Source organism: Sardina pilchardus, chromosome 22 (assembly GCF_963854185.1).
Source record: "Sardina pilchardus chromosome 22, fSarPil1.1, whole genome shotgun sequence".
Lineage (NCBI taxonomy): Eukaryota > Metazoa > Chordata > Actinopteri > Clupeiformes > Clupeidae > Sardina > Sardina pilchardus.
In genome coordinates, this window is record NC_085015.1 from 3,685,907 (window position 1) to 3,701,937 (window position 16,031).

The following is a 16,031-nucleotide window of genomic DNA, read 5'->3' on the forward strand; positions in this document are numbered from 1 at the left end:
CCTCTGTTATAAATTCTGTTGTTGCTCCATGTGCTCTAATGTTACATGAATTAAATCAGTGTTTCCCTAACGCTATGTGGTAGCCTATGTCATGCGTGAGTCTACCTGCATTCATGTCTATGAATTTCTCTGTCTAACTTTACCGAAGTCTCTCTATGGGAGAACACCCAGCACAGTCAGTCAGATCAGGAGAACAGCGGAGAGGGCAGCGCCTCAATTCAGCGGCAGTGAAATTCATAGTTTGAAATATGTCACACTTCTCACCTCCAGAATCCAAAAAAAGATTAGACGTGTCATGAGTCTGGTAAAATAATCATTGCTGTTATTTGAACAGCAGGAGGCGAACTATTGTAGCCAGAGTTGATTGTAGTCTACATAGCCTACTCATCGGGATTCAGGAAACGACACGGACACGGTCGCCGTACAGGTAGGCTATCTCCTCGTGTAACCTTGAAACCTTTGCCCGTTTCACCCAAAGCGATGTATTATATGTATATGTCATGTAGCCTATAGCGAAGCCCACGTACGCTCTGTCTATCGAATCCTAAACACCTTTTTTTAAAGACTCATACGAACAACAGTTTCCTGTCGCGAACTTGAGTGCCTATGACATTCTGTCGACGCGCCGTGAGGAGAGTCGGTGGTGAGCTGGTGAGACGCTGACCCGTCTCTACCTACAGAGCAGTGAGGTATGTGCGGACATCTGCACACAGGTGCAAACACCATCAGGTGGGCAAACAATATCGGTTCGGGATTGGTATTCTGTGTTCATTTCAAATCCTGGCTATTTCCGCGTAGAGGTAACTGGGTGAGGTGACAGGGAAGATTGCAAGAGTATTGCAACTATGCCGTTTGACCAGTTCAGTCACTGTGTGTTTTCACTACGGCTACGACACTAATCCAACCTGTTGGTGGAGGCCTGAGCTGTGCAAATCGCACCGATTGGAGCCACAAATAAGCTCATCAGCTTCTGCGTAAAGACAAATGGGGGACGAGGAACTTCACAAGGTTGACGAATCGGCTGCTTCACAGGCCAGATGTAGGCCATCAGATGCCCGGTTGTCATCTTTCATCAAAGGGTCACCTGACCATGCTTCTTAGCACAGTGTTTTTCAACCTTTTTTGAGCCAAGGCACACTTTTTTCCTTGAAAAAATCCTGAGGCACACCACCAGTCGAAAATGTTAAATAAAATGAAATTTTATGGAAAATTAAATTAAATAAAAATCTGTAGCCCGCATTAATGATATCAAGTCATTCTTGTCAAAGTGTCTTGAATAGGAATCAAATGAACACAAAGACAATTATTTCTATTCACTCTTTTTTATACCACTTAGGTGAAATTGGATAATTTCCCACGGCACACCTAACAATGTGCCACGGCACACTAGTGTGCCACGGCACAGTGGTTGAAAAACACTGTCTTAGCATATTGAAATATATTCAATTATATGCAGAAAATACTAGAAGTGGGCTCTATTGCATATTTGCTCATATTTTGAAATATATATGGGAAATTATGTATTCAACATAGGCTACTGTAGATGGAAATATATTTATTATGACCGCCGCTAGCGTAGCTAGCGAAGCGGTCATATAGTTGTCAAAGTTTTTTTTTTTTTTTCGTCATTGATTCTGAATTTTCCGTCAACGATTCCCTGGACACCGTAACACCGGGGCACATGAAACTTGGTGGGCATGTAGCCCCAGTAGACTTGGTGGGCATGTAGCCCCGGGGATGACAAAATGTTTATGGTATGTTGGTCTCAAGAGCTTGCATCAATTTAGCTTATAACCAGTCATTTGTGATTTGCACCCCCATGGTAAAAATTGAAAATGCAATGTAATATTGCTTTAATTGCCCCTATCTTCAGATGAGATGCTATGAACTGCACCAAATTTCATGTGTATGATTAACCTGACACCCTCTGGGAGTATGCCAAGTTTTGTGGAATTTCATCCATGGGGGGTATAAAATAAATAGATTTATGTGTACATTCAGGACTGTATATCCGTAGATGGTGGTATTAACCCTCTGGAGTCTGAAAAACTGTTCCAAACACACATCTCAATCTCTGCTAGTTTTTGTCCTAGAAACATATAAGTGACACCATTAGAAACCTTTAATCAACTAGTTTCCAAATATATATGTTTTAAAAGAGAATGGTTGCTCTGGGTGCAACAAACATACAAACATGCAGGAACACACACACACACACACACACACACACACACACATAAATACACACACACAGACACATACCTACACACACACACGCACCAGCACATACACACATGTACATAAAAAAATACACAAACACATGCACAAGCACCCATACACACACACACACACACACACACCCCTACACACACACACACACACACACACACACACACACACACACACACACAGATGCACAGTGCACACACACACACACACACACACACACACAGATGCACAGTGCACACACACACACACACACACACACACACACACACTGTAAAACCCGACAAGTTAGTTGAACTCAAAAAATTTGGTGAAACAGATTACACAAAAAAATTTAAGTAATGGTAACTTGGTTTTGCTAAGTCAAAGAAACTTAACTTTTTTAAGTAGTCTCCACTAGCGAATTTTGAGAGTGTTCAACAAGTCTTTTTTAAGTTGAAGAAACATCCACTCGTTGAGTTTGCAGTAATTAATAAAATTAAGCTCAGCTTACTTGGATTCATTAATATCAACATAAAATATTTAATTTAGCATCAACCAATTATTTTAATTAAACTTAACTTAAAAGTTTAAATTATCAGAAAGTTGAACAAACTTGCTCATTTTGATTAGTTTCAACTTTAGGACTTGGAAGAACATAGGCCACTGAAATTGTACTTAATCTTTTAATGTAAACCATGAAAACAAGTACAGATTGGAGTTCAGATCAAGGCTGTAGTGAGGCTAAATTCAAATAAACACAGTTTATCCACCTCTAATTTGAGAAATGAGATAGACGATGGTAGGAGATGATAGTATTAAAATAATAATAATAAAAAAACATTGGACAATAACGTCAATCATCAACAAATCATTGAATATGTTCAGGGAACAATTAATGAATACATTACAAATACATTGGAGTTCGTAGCTTGGCTATCACCAAGCTCAGTCTTTTGAGATTGAACATTTGTCTGGGGAGTCTGCGCTGTATTTCTACTGGACAAGAGGCGTGATGAATTTGCATAGTTCAAATGTCTCTGTACGCTTGGATAGTCCTTCAACCAATCAGACCACGATCCTGGTGCGTCTGATGGATAAGCCAGGATGCGATTGGTTCCAGCAAAAGTGGAACGGAAGCAGAAGAGATAAATGTGCAGGATTCCAGCCTGCAGAGCAAGATCCAATCGGCGACAAATCGGGCTGGGTTTCCTCATCTTGAACTCCGATTGAGAGACCTGAAAAAATTAACAAAGAACAACTGTGTGTTAATTTAATATCTAATAAGGATTACAAGTTAAGGGCTACTATGTCTATTGCACTATTAAGTTTAACATTTTCTCCTCAAACTTTTCCAGGGCAGTTGCATTATTGAAATAATTACTTGAAATAATACTAAGTAACGTCTCTGGAGTTTCCTGGTGAAAAAAACAAAAGCTTGAAATGTAACTCCAGTGTTGCTCGACCCATAGCCCTGTTCTTCGGGATCACTTCTGTCCATAAGAATAAAAATGACAAAATTTGATGCAACAGAGACTAAAAAGTGGCTCGGCAGCTATTGATAACCTACCAGGACATTTTGGCTTTAGCTTCAATTCAGTTTAGTTTAAGCTGCTGGACCAGTATTTGCTCTATGCTGTACCCAATTTTCTCATTGTTCTGATTCACATTGGCTAACTTGGAAATGAGGTCCTATGTCCAAAAACTACCCCTTTAACAGTCATGTCAATAATAGACAACTTACTTACATCCCATGTCTTTATAAAAGTGCCATCATCTTCATGGAGGTAGAAAGGAAGGCCACGGAGTGCCACAGTATGTTGGATATTTACATCCGAGGATCCCTGCATGTGAAAAGAAGTCATGTAGTCAAGCCAGTAATAATAATTCAAAATGCAGTAGGATTACCTTTCTTTGATAGTTACAGCTTCTGAAACCAAAGCATTCTTTAATCTTAATAAACATTATACAATGCATCTATTATAACATCATACTTTCTTTAGATATGGGTAGCCGGACTGTCCTGAAATAGGAAGATATAGCATGCATAGACCTAGATAGCCATTACCTTTAACGGTCATGTCAATATTAGACAACATGCTTACTTACATCCCATGTCTTTATAAAAGTGCCATCATCTTCATGGAGGTAGAAAGGAAGGCCACGGAGTGCCACAGCACGTTGGATATTTACATCCGAGGATCCCTGCATGTGAAAACAAACAGTCATATATAGTCAAGCCAGTAATAATAACAATTGGAAATGCAGTAGGGATTACCTTTCTTTGATAGTTAGTACAGCTTCTGAAACCAAAGTATTCTTTAATCTTATTACACATTATACTATACATCTATTATAACATCATACTTTCTTTAGATATGGGTAGCCCCCACTGTCCTAAAATAGGAAGATATAGCATGTATAGACCTAGATAGCCATTACTAAGATGACCAAGACAACTATCTTATTTTAGATTATCTACACACAGGTGACCACTAGGCTACTGTAGGATTTCATGGAGTGCTGAAATGTAGCATACCGTATTTTGGCCCATTTCTGAGCTCAAATATGCTTTGAGGTTGTGAACTCATTGCTGTTGTGTCATCATAACTATTCCAGCTGAGTGTCCATGGTTAAAATTATATAGTCTAGGTAACAGCACTAATAATTTGAATAATTTCTAGCAAAGCATTTTAGGTCTTTACGGTTCTAAACTGAAAATGTCCAAGGATTATGTCCCAAAAATCTGATCACCTTAATCTTACAGTAAACGCATTTACTGAATGAAATGTGCACACACAGGTCATCATAACGGCATGGAAGTGGACTAACGGACGGACGTAATGTCGCTAGCATGCTAAACGCTAGCATGCTAAGCCCTAATGTTGCCGGTCAGAACCTGTGCCCTGTTATTAAGCAACGCACCACATAGCTTGCACTTCAAAGTCATTGTGTTAAACAGTACTAACGGGGTAAATTATTCCATGTTTTTAGTCACATTGGAGATTGCTAGCGTTAAGTTAGCTGATCAATCAAGTGCTGGCATTCAGAAGCACCATTCTTAGCTGCTAGCTAGCTAGTAACTGGATACATTTACGTAGCAGTCAAATATTTTCAAACTTTTGGCTTTAGCAATATGGTAAAGGTCGTACGTTAGGGTCAAAATGCACCACTTAATTTCTCCACTTACGTTTAATTGCGGTTTTCTCTTCTCGTTGTCCCGTTGTATCTTATCCTGTGTCCCATTCTTTTCGTGTCTTCTCTGGTGGTCGACCGTTATGCGTCGCTTCGCTTGACGTGCACAAGATCCATGGCAGAAGATCCGCCTACAAATCTGTTCCCACGCATTCTATTTTTTCAAATTACTTAAAGCGGACGAGTGCTGTCAACTTAAAAGTAAATATTTGTTCAAGTAACACAGACGATTAAAGTACAATGAGCTATTTTTCATTTTTGAGTGTTTTCAAATCAAAAAAACTATTTTACTTGTAGTGTTCGGTTTTACAGTGCACACACACACACATCTTTGAGTACGTTTTCTGAGATGCAGCACTTTGAGACCACCGGAGCTGAGAAGTGAGTGTGTGTGTGTGATGTACTATAGCTTGTGTGTGTGTGTGTGATGTACTATAGCCTGTGTGTGTGTGTGTGATGTACTATAGCCTGTGTGTGTGTGTGTGTGTGTGTGTGTGTGTGTGTGTGTGTGTGTGTGTGTGTGTGCGTGTGCGTGTGCGTGTGCGTGTGCGTGTGCGTGTGCGTGTGTGTGTGTGTGTGCGTGTGTGTGGGGGGGTGCGTTTCTGTGTGCCCATGTGTGTGTTTGCATGTGTGCATATGTGTGTTTGTGCATGTTTTGTGTGTATTCTGTGTGTTCTCTTTTTCTCTCTCTCTCTCTCTCTGTGTCTGTGTGTGTTCTGTGTTATCTGTGTGTGTTCTCTCTTTCTCTCTCTGTGTGTGGGTGTATCTGTGTGTGTGCCTGTGTGTGTGTGTGTGTGTGTGCATGTGTGCGTGTGTGTGAGTGTGTGCCTGTGTATGTGTGTGTGTGTGTGTGTGTGTGTGTGTGTGTGTGTGTGTGTGTGTGTGTGTTTGTGTGTGTGTGCACGCGCGCGCGCATGTGTGTGTGTATGTGTGTGAGTGTGTGTCTGCGTGTGTGTGTGCATTCATACACAAAAGCAAGCGCACACATGCACACACTCATTTACATACATAAAAGTTGCAGTAAGGGATGGAGTAGGAGATGGCAACAAAAGTGTGATTGATATTTACGGAGAGAATGTGCAGGACTGAGCGGCGGTCATATTGTGTATCGCTTTGCGGTACATCTAGTTTAACATAGATGTGCTTATACTGAAATACGTTCAAGCTGCATAAATGTGAATGTTATGTTTCTGTGTGGAGCTACGTGTTGCAACTGGTTAAAGGTTGGGTACGGGATTCGCAAAACGGACGGCAGAGTTTGAACATATACAACCTCAAGTCCCGCCCTCCATGCACGAGCGACAATTCAAATGCGCAGCGCGAGAGCTAAATGAAATGCCAGCCTGGCGTCTACAGCACTATGAGCTCTAGTCTCCATACAATCACTCACATCAACTTCCCCAATTACATTCTTTATTCACCTCCAAAGGGTTGTAGTACATATGGTTCAGTAGCATAGGTGTGTATATTTGAACAGAATCTGGTTTGTTCTTACCAGGGCGATTATCTCCTGAAATATCCGAGTTTAGTGCTGGCCCGTTGGTTCGCCTATTCCACTGTAGCTCCAAGCTGTTAAGTTTCGATTTCATGTTTACAGCACTCTTCGTGTCACGGTAAAATGTAATTTTTGCTACATAGCTTATTTATTGCGTGGGTGATTGAGTTTCCGTAGGTATCCGCTGCCTTAGTTTGTATAGAAATGAAGTGACACATACAACAAGAGGGGAACATGGACGTGCAGCAGCAGGCAGTTGGTTTCGTTTCAGCACTGACTCGCGGTCACCAGCTTTCGAAAGGGTCGCGCGCGGTGGGGAGGAGGAAGAGGAAGACGTTAGATTGACGAACGAGCTGTGAAATGATGGTATGGGGTGAGGAATACTATTGGCTGGAGTTTTTCGAGCCCTGCCCGTTCCGCAGATGATTGACGTGTTTAATTTCCATTTCAGTGCTTCCAACTTAGTGGCTATAAGTGGGTTAGGAATAGGATTTCAAGTGATTTTGCAAAAATGGCCAACAAAGCTAATTCCATACCCTACCTTTAACATAAAGTTGTAGCCTAGGTTTCTATGACAATAATGACCTATATTTTATGAAAAGCAAACTGTGTAGTGCATATGTGACCTATGTGTTGTTTGCTTTTAAACTGAAGTCTGCATAAAATATTGGCCAAATCATAAATAGTGATAAGAAGGAGTAGGCCTCATACTGTATGTCATATTTTAGTATTTTAGAGGTGAATGGTTTGAAAACATAGTATTAGCATCAAGTTAAAATGCTTTGTCTATTGGTAATGACATGTCAAATATTTTCATTTGATTACTGAGTGAAACATTCAGCATTAGTGCAACATGACACTTTAGTCAGCCATAACCAAAAAATATTGCACTGCCATCAGATATTAGTTAGACTGTCCAGGATCACAAGCAGCAATTAGTGACTGCCCTCCAGTGCTCTAATGTTAGGACTACATACAGATGCAGTGTACTGTAGATACACAACACTGCATCAAATGTTATTTCTGTGTGTGTGTGTGTGTGTGTGTGTTTCCAGACGTGATGGACTCTGATCCAGGTGGCAAGAAGAAGAGGAGGATAGACTCCAAAGAGGGCGTGTCTTCATCGGACACTGACAGGTCAGTATTTATGGAGGGTATTGTGACTATAAGACAACAGTGTTGGAGTGGAGGTTTGGATGTGACTACACTAGTGTTGGAGTGGAGGTTTGGATGTGACTACACTAGTGATGGAGTGGAGGTTTGGATGTGACTACACTAGTGTTGGAGTGGAGGTTTGGATGTGACTACACTAGTGTTGGAGTGGAGGTTTGGATGTGACTATAAGACACTAGTGTTGGAGTGGAGGTTTGGATGTGACTACACTAGTGATGGAGTGGAGGTTTGGATGTGACTACACTATAGGGCTGGGCGATATACCGAATGTACTCAATATATCGCAGTTTACAGTACGTGAGATACATTTTTTGTCATATCGCCAATATCGAGTATTTCACCATTTTCGTCATTTTTGCAAGCGGCAACCTTTTACTGTCGCGGCAACACTGCCGTTCTGTGCAGACCTGTGTCCCTATCCATCGTAACCTCTCCCCCTCCCTCTCAGTAACAACGTGAACACTCACCAACCAATCCTGAACTATCTATTCAGATGAGGGTGTGACGTCTAGGTGTAGCAGATGAGAAGAAGTGAACTTTCAGTTCAAAACAAGCAGCGGGAGCATTTTGTTCAACAACGAGCTAGGTTAATAGATGGAAGCAGTTCTGATTTGGTTATAGCCTACGAAACAAAAAACAAACCGAAACAGCAAGGGATCTTCAAATTAAAGTTACAGCGATGCCCATGTTTTAGGCAGAAGGACTACTGTCTTTCTAAGTGCACGTCTGACTGTTTCAAAACGACAGCGCAGATGCGCACATCTCACTCTACATGCATTTATTGTGCTATGCTCGTCTAAACGTCCTCCCGATTGATTTTTAAATTAAATGTATGAGATTTGCGCATTGAGGCAAATTAGGCTACTGTCTATGAGTGCATTTGACTGTCTCATGACGAAAACGCAAACTTCTTATTTATCAACGGAACAACGTGAATGACTAATTAAGGAAGCACGCACCACCGTTTTATCAGATGTAGTAGACATCATCATTCATATGGAGACATATCAGAGACATTAAAAGCAGCTTAATTTATTTGGAAAGTCAACTAAAGCCATGAAGCCATGCAAAAAGAGAAGTGAGTTAACATTTTATCCTTAAAGGTTGGGTACGGAATTAGCAAAACGGACGGCAGAGTTTGAACATATACAACCTCAAGTCCCGCCCTCCATGCACGAGCGACAATTCAAATGCGCAGCGCGAGAGCGAGCCAGGCTAAATGAAATGCCATCCTGGCGTCTACAGCACTATGAGCTCTAGTCTCCATACAATCACTCACATCAACTTCCCCAATTACATTCTTTAGGCTATTCACCTCCAAAGGGTTGTAGTACATATGGTTCAGTAGCCATAGGTGTGTATATTTGAACAGAATCTGGTTTGTTCTTACCAGGGCGATTATCTCCTGAAATATCCGAGTTTAGTGCTGCCCCGTTGGTTCGCCTATTCCACCGTAGCTCCAAGCTGTTAAGTTTCGATTTCATGTTTACAGCACTCTTCGTGTCATGGTAAAATGTAATTTTTGCTACATAGCTTATTTATTGCGTGGGTGATTGAGTTTCCGTAGGTATCCACTGCCTTAGTTAGTTTGTATAGAAATGAAGTGACACAACAAGAGGGGAACATGGACGTGCAGCAGCAGGCAGTTGGTTTCGTTTCAGCACTGACTCGCGGTCACCAGCTTTCGAAAGGGTCGCGCGCGGTGGGGAGGGGGAGTAGGAAGAGGAGTAAGACGTTAGATTGACGATCGAGCTGTGAAATGATGGTATGGGGTGAGGAATTCTATTGGCTGGAGTTTTTCGAGCCCTGCCCGTTCCGCAGATGATTGACGTGTTTAATTTCCATTTCAGTGCTTCCAACTTAGTGGCTATAAGTGGGTTAGGAATAGGATTTCAAGTGATTTTGCAAAAATGGCCAAAAAAGCTCATTCCATACCCTACCTTTAAGAGTGTATAGGCAGAGGGGCCTTTCAAAGAAGGCAGGGAAAGAAGAAGAGAGAATGATAAAGCCAAATAACAGGCCATGCTCTGCATATAGGCTAAAATAAACCAATTGATGTACCATGGGTGTGTTGAAATTTTTGCATGCACACGTTTCCCTATAAGAAACATTCATAGTAGACTACTGGCAAGATTCAAAAGTACCTTCACCCCTGCTTTTACATACAAATTTAAAATAAACCACTAAGAATGTTTTAATGTGCATAATTTCCAGGGTTTGGACTGGTATGAATTATCCTAGCCTGCTGCATCATACTGACATGATTTAAAACATCACTGGGTAAAAGTGAGAATTCATGAAGTTCTTTTGAGAAAATGTAAAAATATTGAGATATATATCGTATATCGTGAAATGGACAAAAAATATCGAGATATATTTTTTTAGCCATATCGCCCAGCCCTACTACACTAGTGATGGAGTGGAGGTTTGGATGTGACTATAAGACACTAGTGTTGGAGTGGAGGGTTGGATGTGACTACACTAGTGATGGAGTGGAGGTTTGGATGTGACTATAAGACACTAGTGTTGGAGTGGAGGTTTGGATGTGACTATAAGACACAAGTGTTGGAGTGGAGGTTTGGATGTGACTACACTAGTGATGGAGTGGAGGTTTGGATGTGACTATAAGACACTAGTGATGGAGTGGAGGGTTGGATGTGACTACACTAGTGATGGAGTGGAGGTTTGGATGTGACTATAGACACTAGTGATGGAGTAGAGGGTTGGATGTGACTATAAGACACTAGTGATGGAGTGGAGTTTTGGATGTGACTACACTAGTGTTGGAGTGGAGGTTTGGATGTGACTATAAGACACTAGTGTTGGAGTGGAGGTCGTAAACTCATGGTCAGAGACGCAAAGTTGAAGGGTGTAATCTTGTGATCAGAGACCGGGCGCATTGTTCAAAAGGGTTGTTCTTCTGTTTCTTAGTCAATCTTAAAACCAATGAGAGTGACATCTGTCATTCCTTTAAACAGCAAGCAGCGCAATCTCAAACAGCACATTGCTTTTTTGACAGTCAGCGACTTTGAAGGAATCTGTTTGCACGTCAGACCGTGTATGGAACATAAGGATTCCACTAAACCTTGCTTTACTAAAATATGTTTGTGAGTATAGCGTAGCCTACATGCATCTGCGCTCGCATGCTATTGGAACTCAATAAGTGAAACTATCTTCATAGTCAACGACAGAGCAGTTCTACACAGTTATTTACTTTCACTATTTACTGACGGGGTTACCATTGAAAACATGAAGAAAGCAACACTTACCAAAATAATGTAAGTAAGTAAAAGAGTAAGGATATTGATCCTGATGAGGAGTTTGGGACTAGTTACTAAGGGTTGCTTACATCTCATGACAGTGTAACTATTCGGTTACTAATAGTAATGGGATAATTAATCTCTTTCTGGGTCTAACGGCTTTCAGACTCACTTGTTTTTCTCCATAGACAGTACAATAAAGTATTTATTTCTGCTATTCTGAGTGGCCTTTGAGAAAATTGTCATACTGACTTGTTGCCTCAACCTAATCAAATCCTATTTTTGGCGGAAGCCTGGACGTTACCCTTGAATATATCATCTGGCTGCACAGCTACAGTGATTACTCTGTTAAAGTTTAGCGTTTTTATTTTAAAACCGCTAAAACAGAGGTGATGATAACGAAGTTTACAAGTTGCAAAACTGCGCTAGTAAACGTCTCTTCATGAATAAAGCTGTTAGGCCTGTGACATCGGACTGAAGAACCGAATAAGATACTAGTGTTGAAGTTGTCCTCTCCTGTCCTCTCCTCAGCTCTCCTCTCCTCCTCTTTCCTCTCATCCTTCTCTTTCCTCTCTCTCCTCTCCTGTCTTTCACTCATCTCCCCCCACTCCCTCTTTTGTCATCTGTCTGCCTATCTCTTTCTACCTATCTGTCTTTCTATCTATCTATCTATCTATCTATCTATCTATCTATCTATCTACAGCGGAGAGAACATGTATTTGATACCATGCTAAAGTTGCCTAAAAAGAGGAATATAAAATCACCCCTATGTTAAATTCCCATTTATATCCAGTGTTACATTTGAAATAGTGTAGCAGGCACACTTGTACAGTATTTATACCCAGTCTTTTACTACTCCTACTCCTGTCTCCTCTCCTCCTCTCCTCCTCTCTTCTCTTCCTCTCTGTAACTTGGTTGGTTGGTCTATCTATCTATCTATCTATCTATCTATCTATCTATCTATCTATCTATCTATCTATCTATCTATCTTTCTATCTATCTATCTATCTATCTATCTACAGTGGGGAGAACATGTATTTGATACCATGCTGAAGTTGCCTAAAAAGAGGAATATAAAATCACCCCCATGTTAAATTCCCATTGGAGCATAAAATAGCCCCACATCATCACATACCCTTCATCATAGCTAGAGATTGGCATGGTGCTTTTTCCAGTAGGCCTTTTAGCCTGTCTGATGCTCATTGAGCTCAATGCAAATCTAACAGGCTAAAAGGCCTACTGGAAAAAACACCATGCCAATCTCTAGCTGTGGTGAAGGGTATGTGATGATGTGGGGCTATTTCAATTCCAAAGGCCAAGGGAACTTTATCAGGATGCATAATATCCTGGATCCATGAAATAGCTGGCCTTTAAAAATAAAAACAAAATCCTCCTGCCCCTATGGGAATTTAACATAGGGGTCAAATACTTATGCCCCCTAGCATTTAAGGAAGAACATTTATTTATTTATGATACATTCTTCAATCACAAAGAAAATTGGTGTCCTTGGCAGATAGATTTTTACTCATTTTTTGAATTAAGGCATTAAGATCAATTGTCCAATGATGATTTTATATTCCTCATTTTAGGCAACTTTAGCATGGTATCAAATACATGTTCTCCCCACTGTATCTAGCAGGGCTGCGCAGTTAACCAAAATAAAATTGCAATCTCAATTCACCCCTATATGCAATCTAATCATAGAGCACCCATGATTCTGCCGCATGTTTTTAAAGACATCAACATGGGTGTTCATTATTCTTCCTTTAAAAACCATCTCTGCTCACTTTCTCCTCCCTCCTTTTTCCTCATCTCTTTCTCCTTCTCTTCTCATCTATCTATCTCTAGAGAGAGATTCTTAACATCTCTTAGAAACACCCTCTGTCACCTGTACCCCCATTCTCACACCACACACACAGAGAGATACATACACACACACTAAGGGAGATGTGAGAACACTGACCTTTTAGTTGTGTCAACAGTGTCCAGCAGGGGGCGTCAGGCACAGAGTCCAAGAGGCCAGATGGGACCCGGGTCAGAGGACAGAGGGACTCTACTGCAGGACACAGGTGAGCTACTGCAGGACACAGGTGAGCTACTGCAGGACACAGGTGAGCTACTGCAGGACACAGGTGAGCTCAAGCATCAGGACATTCTGTCAGCCAAACACCAACACCCTGTACACAGCACCTCTGCTCCATCAGATTTAATCATGTTTATCTCAGAACCCCGCTACAACCGAATTTCCTTTTGTTTTGATTTTTTCGTGGTGGCTCTTTGTATGTAAAGGAGTCCCTATGTCTTAACAATGAGCATATGAGTCAAATAAACTCTACTGTCTGCCAGCCCCTTGTAAACCATCTCTCCATGTATGTTAGTGTGTGTGTGCCTACATCCTGCATGTTCACGTTATGTTCCTGTTGAGAAAAACATTATGAGCTGTAGTCTTTTTTACATTACATGTCTAATCCTTTTTAATAGTTAAAACTTAAATAACATAAACTAAGACAAATGTATTCTGAATCTAGCAGGACTATTGTAGGAATATTGTGGTGGTGATATTTTGCTAACAACGGATGTGTATTTGTGATTCTGCCATTGATCCAGATGGACACCAGAGGAGGCAGAGGTCCATGAGAAACATCGATCAACACTGAAGAGCAAGTTTCAGCATCTGAATGAGGGAGTACCTAATCAGGGAGAAACCAGACTCCTCCATGAGATCTACACAGACCTCTACATCATAGAGGGGGAAAGAGGAGGGGTCAATGATGAACATGAGGTCAGACAGATAGAGAGAGCATCCTGGAGAGAAGCAGCACAAAGCAGGCCAATCAAATGCAGTGACCTCTTTAAACCCTTCTCTGGACATCACAAACCCATCAGAACAGTGCTGACAAAAGGAGTGGCTGGCATTGGGAAAACAGTCTCTGTGCAGAAGTTCATCCTGGACTGGACTGAAGGAGAAACCAATCAGGATGTCCACTTCATATTTCCTCTTCCTTTCCGAGAGTTGAACCTGATGATGGACAAGCAGCTTAGTCTGGTGGAGCTTCTTCAACACTTTTTCCCAGAAATAAAAGATTTGAAAATCCTCACCAACTCAAAGCACAAAGTCATGTTCATCTTTGATGGTCTTGATGAGTGTCGACTTCCTCTAGATTTCCGTTCCAACCTGAGTTGTTGTGATGTGACAGAGCCAGTTTCAGTGAATGTACTGCTGACAAACCTTATCAAGAGAAATCTGCTTCCCTCTGCTCTTCTCTGGATTACCACCCGACCAGCAGCAGCCAGTCAGATCCCTCCTGAATATGTGGATCAGGTGACCGAAATAAGGGGATTCAATGGCCCACGGAAAGAGTACTTCAAGAAGTACTTTAAAACAAGAACCAGTGATGAGAACCTGGCCAGCAGAACCATCACACACCTGAAGTCATCCAGGAGCCTCTACATCATGTGCCACATTCCAGTCTTCTGCTGGATTTCAGCCACTGTGGTAGAGAGAGCATCATTTGAATCAGAAAAAGTAGGAATGCCAAGAACTCTCACTCAAATGTACACTCACTTCCTGATCATTCAGACAAGCATAACAAATGTCAAGTACACAGAGAGAAAAGAGACAGATGAAGAGATAGTTTTCAAACTGGCGAAGATGGCTTTCCAGCAGCTGGAGAAGGGTAATCTGATCTTCTATGAGGAAGACCTGAGAGAATGTGGCATTAATGTTGCAGAAGCATCAGTGTACTCAGGAGTGTGTACTCAGATCTTCAGAGAGGAGTATGGGCTGTACCAGGGGAAGGTGTTCAGCTTTGTGCATCTAAGCATTCAAGAGTTTCTTGCAGCTGTTTATGTGTTCCTCTGCTTCAGACACACAGAGAGAAGCATGTCTGACCAACAGCAAACCTCTCAGCTCTCTGCTCTGTTCAGAGCTGCAACACTGCATGATCTACACAAGACTGCAGTGAACCTGGCCTTACAGAGTGAGAACGGACATCTGGACCTTTTCCTCCGCTTCCTTTTGGGCCTCTCACTGGAGTCCAATCAGGAACTCTTAATGCACCTACTGACACAGACAAGAAGTCAACCACAGAGCTATGAACAAACAGTCCAGTATATCAAACAGAAGATCAGAGATGAAGATGATTCAGACAGAAAGATCAATCTGTTCTACTGTCTGAATGAGCTGAACCACCATGCTGTAGTGGAGGTGATTGACAAGAGCTCTGGAACTCTGTCTGTAGACACACTCCTACCAGGAAAGTGGGAGACTAGCAGATTTGAGTTTAAGATTCCAGAGGAGCAGCTGGATGAGTTTGACCTGCAGAAGTACATAAAGACACCAGAGACTGATGAGACTGAACTCCTCAGTCCAGATGAAGTTCTTCAGAGGCTGCTTCCAGTGGTCACATCAGCACGGTAAATTGACCGGTAATCTGGGACATTGTGGTGGCCCTGATTACAGGGTGTCCTGCACACACAGTGTCAATATCCTGACATCCCAGATGCCACTAGTAATGAGCTTAGATCTAAATTTAGTTTTGTTTGTGATGTTTGATGTTGAGATTTGCAACAATGAAGATAAAGTAAGTGTCAAAATCTATTAGACTAAAACCCATGAAGCAGTGAGGTGAGAAAGCAGATTTTATCCAGTCGTGTTTTGTTCTCCGTGAAGGTATCCTACAGTATTTTGAACTAAGTTACCC

The 16,031-nt window shown here is 41.5% G+C and overlaps 1 protein-coding gene and 1 long non-coding RNA gene across 2 annotated transcripts; one reads left to right on the top strand and one right to left on the bottom strand.

Annotated features, from left to right (window-relative positions):
- Positions 1-217: 217 nt before the first annotated feature.
- LOC134069760 (protein NLRC3-like) lies at positions 218-15,829 on the top strand. The gene is made up of 4 exons (XM_062525824.1): positions 218-427; positions 7,951-8,032; positions 13,311-13,397; positions 13,936-15,829. Exons 2-4 carry the CDS (start codon positions 7,956-7,958, stop codon positions 15,746-15,748), a joined length of 1,977 nt encoding a protein of 658 aa, XP_062381808.1. The 5' UTR covers positions 218-427; positions 7,951-7,955; the 3' UTR covers positions 15,749-15,829.
- On the bottom strand, positions 2,917-5,699 carry LOC134069780 (uncharacterized). Its single transcript, XR_009936856.1, has 4 exons — positions 5,396-5,699; positions 4,315-4,410; positions 3,954-4,049; positions 2,917-3,443 (listed from the first exon to the last, which is right to left on the bottom strand). It is a non-coding gene; the product is annotated as an uncharacterized LOC134069780 (long non-coding RNA).
- Positions 15,830-16,031: the final 202 nt, after the last annotated feature.

Bases quoted from the DNA above. Each gene is read 5' to 3' on its own strand.
- LOC134069760 (XM_062525824.1), top strand. From the start codon at position 7,956: ATGGACTCTGATCCAGGTGGCAAGAAGAAGAGGAGGATAGACTCCAAA. The intron at 8,033-13,310 runs GTCAGTATTTAT...TTGTGTCAACAG, and splicing joins TCTTCATCGGACACTGACAG to TGTCCAGCAGGGGGCGTCAG. The intron at 13,398-13,935 runs GTGAGCTACTGC...CCATTGATCCAG, and splicing joins GACTCTACTGCAGGACACAG to ATGGACACCAGAGGAGGCAG.